Source organism: Tupaia chinensis, unplaced genomic scaffold (assembly GCF_000334495.1).
Source record: "Tupaia chinensis unplaced genomic scaffold, TupChi_1.0 Scaffold000031_1, whole genome shotgun sequence".
Classification (NCBI taxonomy): Eukaryota; Metazoa; Chordata; class Mammalia; order Scandentia; family Tupaiidae; genus Tupaia; species Tupaia belangeri.
Window position 1 is genome coordinate 1,975,858 of NW_006159461.1, and position 15,980 is coordinate 1,991,837.

The 15,980-nt window shown below is 43.2% G+C and overlaps 1 protein-coding gene across 1 annotated transcript in view; it reads left to right on the top strand.

Annotated features, from left to right (window-relative positions):
- The window catches only part of PXDNL (peroxidasin like), a 525,965-nt gene that overhangs the window by 254,388 nt on the left and 255,597 nt on the right, over positions 1-15,980 (top strand). Inside the window, 1 exon segment of the mRNA XM_006140357.1 lies at positions 7,731-7,801. Coding sequence (XP_006140419.1) covers positions 7,731-7,801 — 71 coding nt within the window.

Genomic DNA, 15,980 nt, shown 5'->3' on the forward strand with positions numbered 1-15,980 from the left:
TCCTCCTGTCAGTCTTAGGGAACCACATTCCTACAAGATCACTAATTGGCTTTATTGCAATGGTTGGGGGTGATGTTTTACCCTTGCAGGGTACCGTAATAACAGTAAAACTCACGGCAGAGAAATTGAATACCGGCCAGTTCAAGGACACAAGGGAGAGCTCGTAAACTGGGCCTTGCCTCAGTTTCTTCCCAGTCCAGGCCTTGCCTTAGAATGGGAGGCAGCATCCTTACCAGCTTGTGTTGCCTGCATGGCCCCGTCACCCATGTAGTTGACTGCAGTTTGAGTCCCGGACCTGGTGACTTAAACTCACGCCGGGCGCGTGTGCGTGTGTGCTTGTGTGCCCAGGATCCCGAGAGGAGAACGGAGAAGGGATTGCGGTGTGGCCATCCCCAGGGGAGTGGTTTCTCTCTTTCTGTCTCTCTATCTCTCTCTGTCTTTCTGACAAGCGCATGTGCCCTATAGCAAAAACCTCTCCAATAATAATAATAGTAATAATAAAATAGAATTCATTTTGAGCTCTTCCTAGCTCCTGCTATGACCTAGACCTTCGGGCGTTATATTAGGAGACCCTGGATCTCATTTCAGTCTTCCCTGTCGCCTGAACTTTGCTGGCACACTCTGCAGGGAAAGGGGCACTGCCCCACGAGCACTGGGTGGGGATGGAAGTCCAGGCTTCCCCTGTGGGCCGCCGAGGCCCAGGTGGCACAGAGGCCCTTGTCTAGGAGGGTTGGAGTGCTGTTCTCCTCAGCTTTTTCTGCAGCGAGTGGTACAGATGGTGCCTTCTTGCTCCCGGGCTGCACTGACATGTGTGGTGGGGTGGCCTGTGACAGCTCCATGGGTTGAAAGTACTGACTCCCCTCCTGACCTACTCCTCACGCCCCCGGAGGGTGGGAGCAGTCCTTGCTGATTCGGGGTGGAGCTGTAGGCTTCCCTTTAGTCTCTTCTGATGCCAGAGCTGGGTTTTCTAGTCCCATTTGAAAATGAAGAGCCCCATCCTCCTTTGCCTTCTCTGACACTGCTCTGGGGGTGTTAGGTGCCTCATTACAACCTTGCCAGGTCGGGATCTGGGGACCCCACCTGGCTTTTGCTGGCATGTGTGGGGTGGGGCCACAGTGTTTTCTGTGGAGTCCGAGGGATAGAGTGGTCGTTTTCTGAAAGTTTTCTGCCTTGCCAGATTTCTCTTTCTTTCGTTTGTTCATTTGCCCTCATTGGTATTTCCTGTATCAGCTCGAATTTGTTCAGCTCGAATTCTGGAATAAGCGAGAAAAGGACTCCATCAAGAACAAACAAACAGAAACCAGAAACTCACCATCATGTCATTCCTTGGGTCTTGGGATTCTTGGAGGATTTGCTTCCTCTCACCTTTCAGAGTCTTCTTATGTTTGCTTTGTGTGTTCATGTCCAGTACGCTCAGTTGTACTTAGCAGAGGGGATTTTTTTTGAGAGGTTTTTGCTATAGGGTACGTGTGCTCGCCAGACAGACAGAGAGAGACAGAGAGGCAGAATGTGAGAAAACACCCACCTCTGTCCAACTACATGTCTCTATAAATGAGCTCATCTGGGCACCTCGGGGAAGCAGAATTATTCATTATTGTACTTGGCATAATGTCCCTAACAGTCATTTGCACTGTAGCCTATCTGAGAACTTCCTTTCTTTGTAAGGCTCAGTAATATTCCACGGTGTGGACAGACGCATTTCGTTTGGCCATTCGTCTATCTGTTATCACTTGAGTAATTTCAGCGTTTTGGCTACTATGAATGATGCTGCTACAAACACTGGTGTGCCAGGATCTATTCGAATCCCTATTTTCAATCCTTTTGAGTATAAAATAAAAGCAGAATTGCAAAATTTCTTTTTATGCAATTCTTTCCTCATTAATTACTTTCGCTAATTTCTGGGTATTCACTTATGTAATGCATTTCTTGATCGTCACCCACTTACCAAGCTCTCTACCGATCTTCGTGTCTGACGGTTTCTATTTGTACAGCGTCTTATGGAATTGTTTCCTCTTCTAGTTTTGCCATAGGGCATGTGCTCTCACCAGTGAGCAACGGAGAGAGGGAGAGGGAGAGATGGGAGAGTGAGAAATCACCCCCAGGGAGGATGGCCATGCTATAATCCCTTCTTCATTATCCTCCTGCTATTTGGGGGCACGCATGCACATATACCGGGCATGTTTTTCAAGCCAAGCATGTATGAGCAGGTGGTCTGAGAGTCTGACTGCGCAGTGGACTCGGTAGGGTCCAGCTGCCTGGGTTCTGTGTGCCACTGGCTGGCCCTGGGTATTTCTACAGGGCTGTCATCACTTGTTCACGACAGCCCTTCAGTCTGATATAGCAGCATCCCACATACGTGAACAAGGGAGAGTGTGTACTGGCTCAGTGGTTTGAGAGTTCCATAACTGCATCTGCACACGTCTGTCTTGGAATTGCGGGCCCAATATCCTTTCAGTTTGACAGCCTTGACATCATCAAGTAAGGTTTAGGTTATCATTTGAGGAGGATGATCTAAATGAGTCCTGTGGGGCCGGCAGGGGGCATGGTGGTTAAGGGCGCTGGACTCCCACATGGCCAACCACGGTTTGAGTCCTGGACCTGGCGCTTGCCTTCTCACTTTCTCTCTCTTTCTCTCTCTCACTCTGTCCCTCTCTGGTCAAATTAAAATAAATAAATAAGCAAATAAATAAAGTTCAATAAAAGAATTCTTAAATAAATAAATGTGAGTCTTGTAACTCAAGACTTCAGAAACTTTTGCATTAGGAAGAATCTTTATATATATAGACTATGTATGAAACATTTTTTTAGACTAAACGTTAAGTCAGCTTAGGTCTTATTTTTACATTTGCAAAGAATATCTCTGGAAATGGTATAGTCCATGGTATATAGTTCAATCGTGTAAATACTGAGTAAATCTAACTCTAGCCAATTTATTGATATTTCATACATATCTTTTATTTAAAAACATTGGGTTTTTGGGAAAGTTATGACTCATTTTTGCATAGAGAAATACGTCATGACTTCCCAATGACCTAATACATTTTGGGTTGTGTGAAGCTGTTTCTTAGCTGATGATTATGTGTTTGGAGATTCTTCTGGATGCTAATCTAATGCCTCGTTTCCAAAATAAATAAATGTTGAGTAAAAAGGGGCAATTTCAGTTTTTGGCCCGGATTATTGTAGAACTGAAAAAAAATTTATTGGTAGAGGATAACACACTAATTTCATGTGAAAATATTTAGAAATATTTAGTGCATGCTAATAATTTTACTTTTATTCACTTTAAGTATCTGGCAATTTTTCCAGAAAAAAAAGGAGCCAGATAGATGGTGATATCACTTTTAATCATCCTCATTCTATTTCTGTTTAGGATATCTAGACAGTAATTAATACATTCTGAATACAGGACACTATTTTAAGACATGACAGAAACTGTAGTTTGTGCCAAATATAATGAGAATGGCAATGGCTTCAGCGTAAACTTCACCCTTATTTTTAAAGAGATTTTTGCTATAGGGCACCTGAGCTCACAGAGACACAGAGAGACAGAGAAACTGAAAATGAGAGATCGCCCCCATGGGTTATGGTAATGCCACAGCTCCCTCTCCTTTCCTCTCCTCTCCTCTCCTCTCCTCTCCTCTCCTCTCGGGGTTCTGGGCATTCACAGACATGTGCCAGGGGTGAGTTTCAAGCTGGCGGGTTCAGGACTCGAACCACAGTCCAACATGTGTAAGTCCGGTGCCTTAACACTATGCCACCTGCTGACCCCCACACTTCGGCTGTTTGAAGACTATTGTATGTGTATCGTTTCTTTAGTTGTAATTGGTATAACACATTTGGAATTTATGGAAGTAAGAGTAAGAACTTCATACGTATTTCACATTCAGAGTTTTATGGATCTTATATCTATTTCCTTGGTCCTCATTAATTCTAGCCTGACTGTTAGAATTACATAATGAGTAAAAGGTAATATTAGAGGAACTAGCAGGTGGCATGGTGATTAAGGTGCTCAACTTCCACATGGCCGACCAAGGTTCGAGTCCCAGTCCCGGTAGTTTGAAAATCACTCTGGACACAAATGTGTGTGTGACCAAAATCCTGAGAAGAGAAAGGAGAAGGGATTATGGTGTGGCCTCCCCCATGGAGGAAGATTTATCTCTCTGTCTCTCTCCAAAGAGCACATGTGCCCTATGGTAAAAACCTAAGAAAAGGTGCAAAGTCAGAAAGTAAGTGTACATTATTCTTAGTAGGTAAGCATGCATGAGTAGGGGAGAAAGGGTAGCAGATGGTTTCTCATGGTGGCAATTTTTTCTTTTTTAGAGAGATTTTTTGCTATAGGCCATGTACACTTGCATAGAGATAGAGAGAGACAGAGAGACCGAAACGAGAAGTCACCCCCCAAAGGGGATGGCCACACTGCAATCCCTTCTCCTCCATTCTTCCCTTGGGACTTTGGGCATGCATACACATGTGCCTGGCATGAGTTTTAAGCTGCCAGGTCCAGGACTTGAACCACAGCTAACTGCCTGGGAGTCCAGCAGTAACCATTACACCATCTGCTGGTCCCAGTCACTACACATTTCTACCATGTTGGGTCTCACCTATACATCCTGTCTTTTTCTTAGCTTCCCTTTCTTAGATCTTGATCCCGTACAGGTACTCCTCCACCCCCCAATCGCCAGTGTCTGATTTATTCCTTTCAGAATTCTGAACTTAGGCCTTGTGTTTATCATGGTGGGAGTTTCTATGACAGTATGAGAATCAGCAAGAGTGAAAGACAACTCATCATTTGGTGTGGCCATTGAGTGAACTGATTCATCTGTGGAAGTTTCATGTTGATTACAGTGGTACATGGAGAATAATTCTCCAAGAAAAGATGTTGGGAAAGGATTCCAGTGGGAAAAGTGCTATCGTGCTTTATAGAGGACTAATATCCTAATCTATGTGGAAGAACGAAGGCTCCCTTCCCTGTCCAGCGGAGGCTGGGTGTCAAAGCTGTGACTAAGCCACGGGGAGCTGGAACCACCGGGTGGCCTTGCTGCGTTCCAGCGCCGCTGTGAGGGGAGCACCCGGCCGGGCAGCAGTGACGCGCCGGACACCGGGCTGCCCTCCGTAAAGCAGCTCAGCTCTCTGTGTCTTGGGAAAAAAATTCTCTTTTTTGATGGAATAATCTTACGCCACACTCTTTGGAGAGATATCGTGGCAATGGATCTCTGATGTATTAAACATAGCTTTACAGATTCAAATTAGCTGTCGGTTTTGCTGGAGTATTTAGTTATTTTAGGCTTACAATTTTCCTTAAGTACGGCTACTTTCTTTTGAAAATGTTTAAAGTATTTCTATAGTTTGAAATTGTGATTATTGAATATGCTCAGAGAATACCAAGCAATGTAAATCCGAACAAATTTACAGCCAGGCATCTCATATGCAAACTGCAGAAAGCCAAGATGAAGAAAAATAATCTTGAAATCCAAAGACAGAAAATAAAACAAAACACCTTACCTAGGGGCCAAGTAGGGGTACAGTGGTAGTGCAACTGCATCCACACTGGAAGAGTCCCAAGTTCGAGGCCCAGGTCCCCCTTAAGTATACCGAGTGCCTGTTTGTTGCCATGATCTGGGCCAGCCGAGGTGGGTTATAGCATGAAGACTGTTGTAGGCTCTCTCTCTCTTTCTCAGAAGAACGTTTAAAAATAAGAAATCACAGAAGAAAGAAAACCAGCAGAACACTTCACAGGAGAGCAAGCTTGTGGATTATGGGAACAATGAACAAACAAGCACAATGAATAAAAAGCAAGCGCAGATGTGATCGGTGTGGACACAGCCATATCGTTAATCACTTTAAATGCACATGGCCCCCCCACACTAACTAAGAAGACTAAAAGCGTGGATTTAAAACGATAAGATCCAACTCTGTGCTGTCTGAAAGAAACCCACTTACATATAAACACAGGCTAAAAGCAAGGAGCGGGCAAACGGTGCAGCACACTGAGACGAACCCAGAGAACGCTAGAGTGGCTGTGTTCATGCACATAAAGCTGACTTCGGACCAGAAAAGTTATCAAGGATGACGTAGAAGGGTCCTTTCTCCAAGAAGACATAGCAATCCTTAATGTACCCAATAGTAGAACATCAAAATGTGTGAAGCAAAACCTGATAGCACTGTGAAAAGAAAGAGATCTGCTCTTGTAGCCGAAGTTGCCAACTGCTTCCAGCCATAACTGACGGCCCCGGCAGGCCAACACCAGCCAGGACACAGTGGGAAGGAAGAACATCCTCAGTTAACAGATGTAATTGACATTGATAGCCTCACACCGCCCGATGCCAGCTGAACACGCCTCCTACCGGTCACGGGGAACATTCCCCAGGACCATGGGTTAGCCTGGGGAACTTGTCCAGCTTGGTGTTTGTGGGCCCCACCCAGGAAAGTGAGGTTGAGTAGGTTCCAGGTGACCCTGAATGGGCGCTTTTAACAAATAACCAGGACCTTCGAATGCACTCTCAGTATGCAAGGGCACATGCCAGAGGAACTTGATGGAAAGTTCAGCAGTTCCGATGGCCTCAAACCCCAAGAGACACAAGTAGGAAGATGCAGGGCTTCCTTTCGGTAACAGCCACAGAGGGCATAGAGACGGAGTAACCTTGCTGCTCTGGGGTTGAAGAAGTATGACATATGTCACAGCAATTGTTTCCATCAGCTCTTTCAGAAAGATTAGCTGTCTCACCGTATCTGTAAATCCATTTACAGTCCCTTCCTGTAGATCTCCAGTGGCAGCAGCAGGAGGCCAAAATACATCTTGTGGATCTGTTAAGATGTTTTCATCCCTTAAGAGGATTCCCATGGTAGTATTCACCAGCTTTGCACATGGAAATCTCAGTTGAACATATTCGGTGCCATAAGGTTGATGAAAAAATGTTGTAATCAATGGCGTCTTTTCAGAGGATTTGCTCCCCAGTACGTGGACCTCATCAGTGAGGATTTCTCCATTTTCACTCTAAGTATCTTAATATTTGGGGCAAAGATCCCTTTGATTTGTTTTAAAGAATTATTTTATCTTAACTTTATTTATTATTATTATTATTTTTCATTTGACCGGAGAGAGACAGAGAGAGAGAGAAAGGAAAGTGAGAAAGCAAGCCACCAGGTCCACGACTTGAGCCATGGTCAGGCATGTGGGCGTCCAGTACCTTTAACTCCCATGCCACCTGCCAGCCCCCCTTTTGATAATTTGATGAGGGTCTTGGATCTCCCCTTCCAAACATCTTTAAATGAAGTCACATTTTCCATTGGTGGTTAGGGTCTCTGTGAACAGCTCCCAAAGCTCCTTAGTGCAGATTTGACAAAGGACTTGGGAAGGGCCATGTCACACAGAAGAAGGGTTATTCTGGTCAGCAGCCAAGGGGTTTGCAGTTAGAGAACTTCTGCCCTCCTCCCCCATGGAGAAGGCGTGATGTCTTTATGTGGGGGCTGGAGAATGGTGAGTCTTTTGATGAGAGTAATCAACCCCTCTGTGGGTATAGGCTAAAACATCTTTGTGGTTTTGTTTGCCAGTAATGGAGGGTTCTGGTCAAAGGTAGTTGTAACTATCTCCTTATTTTCTGATGGGAAATTCCCCAAAGGTCTTTCAGGGGTCAGTCTAATAAGTCCATAAACTTTGGCTTAACATTTTTTGATTTTAGATATGTGGTATCATGATTTATAATTCAGTAGGATTTTATATGTTTTCCAAGTACCTGTATAAGAACGAAATTCATGCCTTAGATAAACAGACATTTAAAGGACTCAAATCCTTGGAACAGCTGTAAGTAAAAGAAGCTCCCTTATTGAATCTCTGATAGTTATGGTTCACGCAGGAAAACTTTAAAATATGCTATTATGTGACAGCTGAACAATTATTTTAAGCCTTGTCATGTAGCTTGAATGATTGAGTATTTTGTTATCAGCTGGATAAAAGTCAGAATGCATTACTGAGTTGGCATGAAGGCTGGAAGAGAACTCAGCTGGAATCCCAGTTCCTGAATTTCTTAGTTGTGATTTGGGGCAAGTGACCCTTGCTAAATGCAGATATTTCTGCTGTGAAGAGGTAGCTATTGCATGTACAAAGACAAGTTTATGTATTCCTGAACACAAAATGGGCATTTTATAGAAGGTAACTTATAGTTGTGATTATCATTAATTTATAAAACAAATGGAAATTTGTAACTGATATGGAAACTCCCTGAGTGGGAGAGCTAGCCTTTTATTTTATAAACGAGAAAATCAAGTGCATTATTAAGTAAGTAACTTGCTCAAGATGAAAAGTCTGTGGCATTATTGTTACAACCCAGACTTGGTTTCTTCTTGGTACTTTTTTCAGTATTTGAAACAAATCCAACTACTCAGAATTTCAGCATGAAATATAAATTCCTAGTATCAAAAAGCCATGTGATACTGTGAACTGCTGCTGAACTGCCATCTGATGTTCTATTCAGAAGTCCCTCAATTATGAGTGTCTACAACACAAATACCGATTAGATATTCGGAGAGATTGTTCCCCATTGATGTCGAGCTATTGATATTTTTTAAGGTCAAGCATATAAAGTGTGCTTTGGTTTTTCATTGTCCGTAGAACTTCTGTATACAAGAGCCTTTGAATCCGAACTTTGTATCTATCTTCAATATATATATTTTTTTCATTTCCAAAAACGTATTTGCATCATCTCTATTATAAACTGGCTCAGAGAAATCTGTATTTCTTTTTCCTAGATGGTCACCCAGGGCCAGTGAGTGATGCGGAGGTTAAGATGCTGGATCCCACATGTCTGGCTGCTTAGTTCAAGTCCTGGACTCAGTAATTTGAAAGTGATGCCAGGCGCATGTGCGTACATGCCCCAAATTCCAAGAAGAGAATGGAAGGGTCATTCCTCTTGGGGGGAGATTTCTCACTCTCCCTCTGTCTCTCTCTCTCTGGCACATGCCTTATAGCGAACAAACAAACAAAACAAACAAAAGCAAAAAACTAAAAAAAAAAAGTCAACTAATCAAATGTATTTTAAAAAATTATCATGGCTTCTATCTCTCCCTTTTGTTAATTATATTTGATCTGACTAATAAGAAATCCCTGTGACAAACATTGTTTCCTGACCTTTTCCTTATGAACTGTGTAACGTCTAAGGTAATTTTTACTATATTGCTTAGTACGTCTTAGAACTCAGATACAACTGAGTTTGATCTGAGTGAAAAAGTTGGGCACTTAATAGCTATTTGATTTTCAGAATTTCACTTGAACATTATTGTGGGATGCTGCGCACCAGCGAATATTGCCCTTAGGTTTCAGTTTCTCAGCAAACAATTACACAATGCCAAAGGCTATGATTGGCTTCCCTTCAAAACCTTACCTTCAAAACCATACTCTGATTGGCCACTTCCCGTAGCAAATCGGTGAGCTTAGAGTCCCTCAGATTTGCATATCTGGCACCTCATGATTGGTCCACAAAAGCAACCAATCATAACCCCCATCTGATGTTCTATTCAGAAGTCCCTCAATTATGAGTGTCTACAACACAAATACCGATTAGATATTCGGAGAGATTGTTCCCCATTGATGTCGAGCTATTGATATTTTTTAAGGTCAAGCATATAAAGTGTGCTTTGGTTTTTCATTGTCCGTAGAACTTCTGTATACAAGAGCCTTTGAATCCGAACTTTGTATCTATCTTCAATATATATATTTTTTTCATTTCCAAAAACGTATTTGCATCATCTCTATTATAAACTGGCTCAGAGAAATCTGTATTTCTTTTTCCTAGATGGTCACCCAGGGCCAGTGAGTGATGCGGAGGTTAAGATGCTGGATCCCACATGTCTGGCTGCTTAGTTCAAGTCCTGGACTCAGTAATTTGAAAGTGATGCCAGGCGCATGTGCGTACATGCCCCAAATTCCAAGAAGAGAATGGAAGGGTCATTCCTCTTGGGGGGAGATTTCTCACTCTCCCTCTGTCTCTCTCTCTCTGGCACATGCCTTATAGCGAACAAACAAACAAAACAAACAAAAGCAAAAAACTAAAAAAAAAAAGTCAACTAATCAAATGTATTTTAAAAAATTATCATGGCTTCTATCTCTCCCTTTTGTTAATTATATTTGATCTGACTAATAAGAAATCCCTGTGACAAACATTGTTTCCTGACCTTTTCCTTATGAACTGTGTAACGTCTAAGGTAATTTTTACTATATTGCTTAGTACGTCTTAGAACTCAGATACAACTGAGTTTGATCTGAGTGAAAAAGTTGGGCACTTAATAGCTATTTGATTTTCAGAATTTCACTTGAACATTATTGTGGGATGCTGCGCACCAGCGAATATTGCCCTTAGGTTTCAGTTTCTCAGCAAACAATTACACAATGCCAAAGGCTATGATTGGCTTCCCTTCAAAACCTTACCTTCAAAACCATACTCTGATTGGCCACTTCCCGTAGCAAATCGGTGAGCTTAGAGTCCCTCAGATTTGCATATCTGGCACCTCATGATTGGTCCACAAAAGCAACCAATCATAACCCACCTTTTACAATCCTACATTTACATACAGAACAACCAATCACCGCCCACCAACATGTATATAACCATGATCCTTGGCCCACAATCTCCGGACGACCCCGAAGAGTTGTAATGCTGTGTCGTCTCCAGACAACCCTGAAGAGTTGTAACACTGCGTTGTCTCCGTGTTGTAACACTACACCGTTCATCCCATCTCTCACTCCTTCCCTCAGGAAACCTGTTCGACTGTCCTGTGGGTCAGGACAATTATGAACCTTACTTTCTTTTTCTTTTCTCTTCTCTTCCCTTTTCTTCTCTTCTCTTCTTTTCTTTATTTTCGAGAGATATTTTGCTATAGGATAAGTGCATTTGCCAGAGAGACAGAGAGAGACCAAGAGACAGGAAGCGAGAAATCATACCCCAGGGGGATGGCCATGCTTCAATCCCTTCTCCTCCATTCTCCTCTCAGGATTATCCTTTCACTGTTTTTTAAATGAAGATAACAATAGAAATTGTCCTGGCTAGCTCTGAGATCTAGGGATAATATACATGAAGCATTTTCAAAACTAAATCTTGAATTAATAATATCTTTTATCTTTGTTGCCATACTTTAATGATGATTTTTTTTTTTTTGGAGAGGTTTTTGCTACAGGGTGCATGCGCTTGCCAGACAGACAGAGAGAGACAGAGAGACAGAAAGCGAAAAATCACCCCCCAGGGGGATGGCCACGCTGCAATCCCTTCTCCTCCATTCTCCTCTCAGGATCTTGGGCACGCACGCACACGCACCCGGCGTGAGTTTTAAGCCACTGGGTCTGGGACACGAACCACGGTCGACTACGTGAGAGTCCAGTGACATAGCCATTATGCTAACTGCTAGCCCCTAATGATGATTTTTTTTGGTTATTATTTCAGTAGTTACTTTCTGTACAACTTTAAAGACAGAGCATTTTTAAATAGCATGTTTGTTAAATCCCAAATTAAATTTAACCAGTGATACAAAATACCAGTAACTTAATTTCTTTGACCTTTTTGGGTCTGTCTGGTCTATTTTAAAGGACTTTCTACTTTTACTTCTTTTTTTTTGGGAAAGTTTATTTATTTATTTCTTCTATGTGAGAGATAGAAAGAGAGAGAAGCACCTTCAACAGGGTCTTCAAGCTGCAGTTCACTCCAGGCCTGGCTCACCGGAATACAGCCATGAGCACCTTTGCTGTGCAGAGACCTCAAGACTTGAACCCAGGTCCTTCCTATGTGGCTTCAGCATCATGAGGCATTTGTAACCACTGTGTCACGAGGCATTTGTAACCACTGTGTCACTACAGTTGGCTTAATTTTTTTTCTTTCTTTCTTTCTTTCTTTCTTTTTTTTTTTTTTTTTTTTTTTTTTTGAGAGGTTTTTGCTAGAGGGCACATGCACTCGCCAGAAAGACAGAGAGAGAGACAGAAAGTGAGAAATCACCTCCCAGGGGGTTTGGCCACACCTCAATTCCTTCTCCTCCATTCTCCTCTTGGGATCTTGGGCATGCACGCACATATATGTGCCCGGAGTGAGTTTAGGCCACAGGGTCCAGGACTTGAACTGTGGTCAACTACATGGGTGTCCAGTGACAGCTGTTATGCTAACTGCTGGTCCCTAATTTTATTTCTTAATGCAAGGTGTAACTGGTTGTAAATGCTAAAAATTAAGCTTCAAAACATGTAAATATCTGTAATGATAAAGTTAATGTTTCAAAGGTTTTATTAGAACCATCTCATTTTTTTAGAAGCCCAAGTGGAATTCCTTAGGAATCTAGAGCTGTGGGGAATGGAGTAACTAATGTGATACTCTTGTACTTAGAGATTCTTTCAAAATCTGAAGATCCTGACTAGAGCAGAGGGCACACAAGTAGAAATCCTGCAACGGGCCCACATTGAGCTCGTCCACCTTGTCAGCCCATTCTTCTAGAGACCACCCGGAGCACAGCTGTTACCCACGCGGCCTCTGTCCCTCATAGCTGAGGAGACCGTCAGGAGAGGGCCTGAGAGAGCGCTGCCCAGACTTGGACTCTGAGCGTGGGAGGGAGCTCAGGAAGCAGAGATTTCTCTAGACTAGATGATATTTTAGAGAGCATGGACAGTTGTGTATCTTCATAAACGTCTATGCCAGCACTCGGGAGGGGAGGCAAGCCTGGGGATAAATCTTTAGGCTTGGCCAGGAGAAGAGGGTATTTGGCTGGGGTCCTGGTTCGACCTGAAAACAATGAGCTTTAGCTGACGGTGGCTGGGCAGGAGGACCACCGCGTGGCAAGGCCCCATCGGTGGGACCCTGCGCTCTGTCTTTCTCATGAAGTAAACAGGCAAATACACTCCAAAAAGGAGCTAAGTGGAAGGTGTATCTAAAGCCAGCCAAAGGAAGGAAATAACAGAAGTGAGTGCCGACCACGATGCAGGGGACAGACAGCAGTAGAAAGGATCTAACAGCAGTTCCTGGTTCTGAGAAGAGCAGTAACAGTGACCGGCCTCAGGCAAGGTTACCAGGAGAAGCGGGAAAGTAAATGCTGGCCAGGAGAGGTGTCGGGGAATCATGCCACCGCAGGCACTACCTGGGCGACGGGGACGTTGGGAGCAGTGTTCGGCCGATACGCTGACAACTCAGTGAAATGAAGGCTGAGCAAATACACGACTTTGTTTTTCCCGTGACAGGATCTCACTGTCACCCTTGTCCTCTCAGCCTCCCAGCTGGGATGATGGCAAGCCCATCACTCCAGGCTCCTTTTTAGACAAGGTGTCATCGTGTTCCCGGTTCAGCCTTGAGCTTGCGATCCTCTCACTTCAGCCTCCCAAGTCACTGGGGTTTCAGGCCATGCCTCCGTGCCTGGTTTATAGGTAGGACAAGGAATTGAACCTGTACCTCCCACGTCATCCCCGCCTCCAGGTCACAAGGTCAGCAGCACCCACACCCCTGCAGGTGGTCTAGATAACAGTTTTCTTCAATTTTTAATTATTATTTATTTTGGCATTGCCAGAGGGTACATTATTTATTTCTGTATTACTTGACAGCGAGAAACAGAGTCAGAGAGAAAGAGGGAGAAACCATCCCCAAATGGGGTATGGGCACACAGTAATACCGTCTCCCCGGCTCCATTTCTGAGGCCAATTAAACATCTAAGGTTCACTCCAGAAGAAAAAAATACATTGCATAATTGTATAGTTGTTGGTAAAATTATATTTTATAGTAGTTAAAACATATTCAACTAAATCAAACCAAACAAAACTGTGGGCATATGTATATATGTATGTGTGTGTATATATATAAATATTTTTTTTTAAGAGAATTTTGCTATAGGGCATGTATGCTCGCCAGAGACACAAGACAGTCAGAAAGTGAGAAATCATCCCTCAGCAGGGATGGCCACATTGCAATCCCTTCTCTATTCTCCTCTCAAGATTTTGGGCACACATACACATGTGCCCAGCATTAATTTCAAGCTGTTGGATCTGGGCCTTGAACCATGGTTGGCCATGTGGGACTCTAGCAATGTAACCATTACAGCATCTGCTGGTCCCGTCCCTGATAAATTCTAACAACCATTTAAGGAAGAAATAAATCCAATTCCCTACAAATTCTTTAAGAAAATATTGGAGGAATACTTCCCAACTCATTTTATGAGATGAAATCATTTTATGACAGTAAAATCAGACAGAAGCTTTATAAGAAAAGAAAACAATGGCTTGCATTCCTCAGTAATATAATGCAGAAATCCTTAACCAAAGATTAGAAAATTGAGTTTAGAAGCTTGTAAAAAGGGTAACAAATACACAAGCACAAGTAAGTTTAATTTTAGGAATGCAAGTTGGTTGAACACTTGGAAACTAAAAACACAGTGAGCTACATTAACAGATTAAAGAAGAAAAAAATGGGGCCAGCAGGTGGTGTTGTGGTTCCAGACCTGGTAGCTGGAAAAATCACACCGTGCGCATGTGTGGACATGGCCAAAATGCTGAGAGGAGAAAGAGAGAAGGGATTGCAGCGTGGCTATCTCCTCTGGAGGGTGAATTGTCACTTTTCCTCTCTCTGTCTCTGTCTATCTCTGTCTCTCCAGTGAGTGCATGCACCCTATGGGAAAAACACTAAAAAAAAAAAAAAAAAAGAAGGAAAATCAAATGATCATCTCAATACATACAGAAAAAGCAGTTGGCAATGTCACATCTGTTTCTAATTAAAACCTTCAGCAAATGATGACTAAGTAGGAACTTCCTCAACCCGGTCAAAGACAGGAAAGGCCAGTAGCTTCATTCATTCTCAGTGCGGAAAGACGGACTGTAACTCTCAGCGCTGAGAATGAGGCAAGAACGGCCGCTCACATGACTTCACTTGGTATTTTCCTGGGGAGTCTCAGTGCTCTCCTGAAGAAAGGGAGTAAAGTGGGAGTCATTCAGATGGGAAAGGTAGCGGTGGAGCCTCTGTGCATATAGTCCTAAGGCACACGCGGAGTCAGAAGTGAGTTTAGCATGACTTTAGGCCCTAGGTCAACACAGATAAACCTACACTTGCAAATACAGCACTGAAACAGAGGTCTGGAAATCGATCTTAAGGTGGCATGGTAGTTAAGGTGCTGGACACTCCCATATGGCCGACCAGGGTTCAAGTCCTGAATCTGGTGGCTTGTTTTCTCACTTCCTCTGTCTCTCAGTCTCACCCTCTGTCTCTCTCTGGTCAAACTAAAAAAAAAAATAATAATAATAAATGAATAAATAAATAAAATAAAATAAATAATTAAAACAAAACAAAACAAAACAATGCCACATATAATTACAGCAAAAGTTAAATACTTAGAGATACGTTTAAGTAAGATCCTTACACTTGTATTAGTTTCCTAAAGCCACTGTCACAAATTGCTACACTCTAGGTGGCTTAAAACAACAGAAATGTATATTCTTTTTTTTTTTTTTTAAAGGTACTTGCCATAGGGCACATGTGTTCACTGGAAAGAGACAGTGAGAAGGAAAGTGAGAAATATTAACCCCCCAGGGGGGATGGCCATACTGCAGTCCCTTCTCTTCCATTCTCCTCTTGGGATTTTGGGCACTCCCCACTCCCCCAAAAAAACCATCACACCTAGGATGATTTTCAAGTCACTGGGTGCAGGGCTTGAACTGTGGTCAGTCATGTGGGAGTCTAGCACCTTAACCACTACACCACCTGCTGGCCCCAGAAACGCATATTCTCTCACAATTCTGGAGGCCAGATATCTGAAACTGAGGAGTTGGTCAATCAGGCTCCCTCTGGAGGCTTTGGGAGAAATTCCTTTCCTTGTCTCTCCAGCTTCCCGTGGCTCCAGGAGTCTCTGCACAGGCAGCGAGTCACAGCCCTCTACGCCTCTACTGTCAGATGTCCCGTCCCTCTTCGGTGTATAAGAACACTTGTCACTGGACTGGGGCTAGGAGGTGGCTGGGTGGTTAAGGGTGTTGGACTTCCACACGG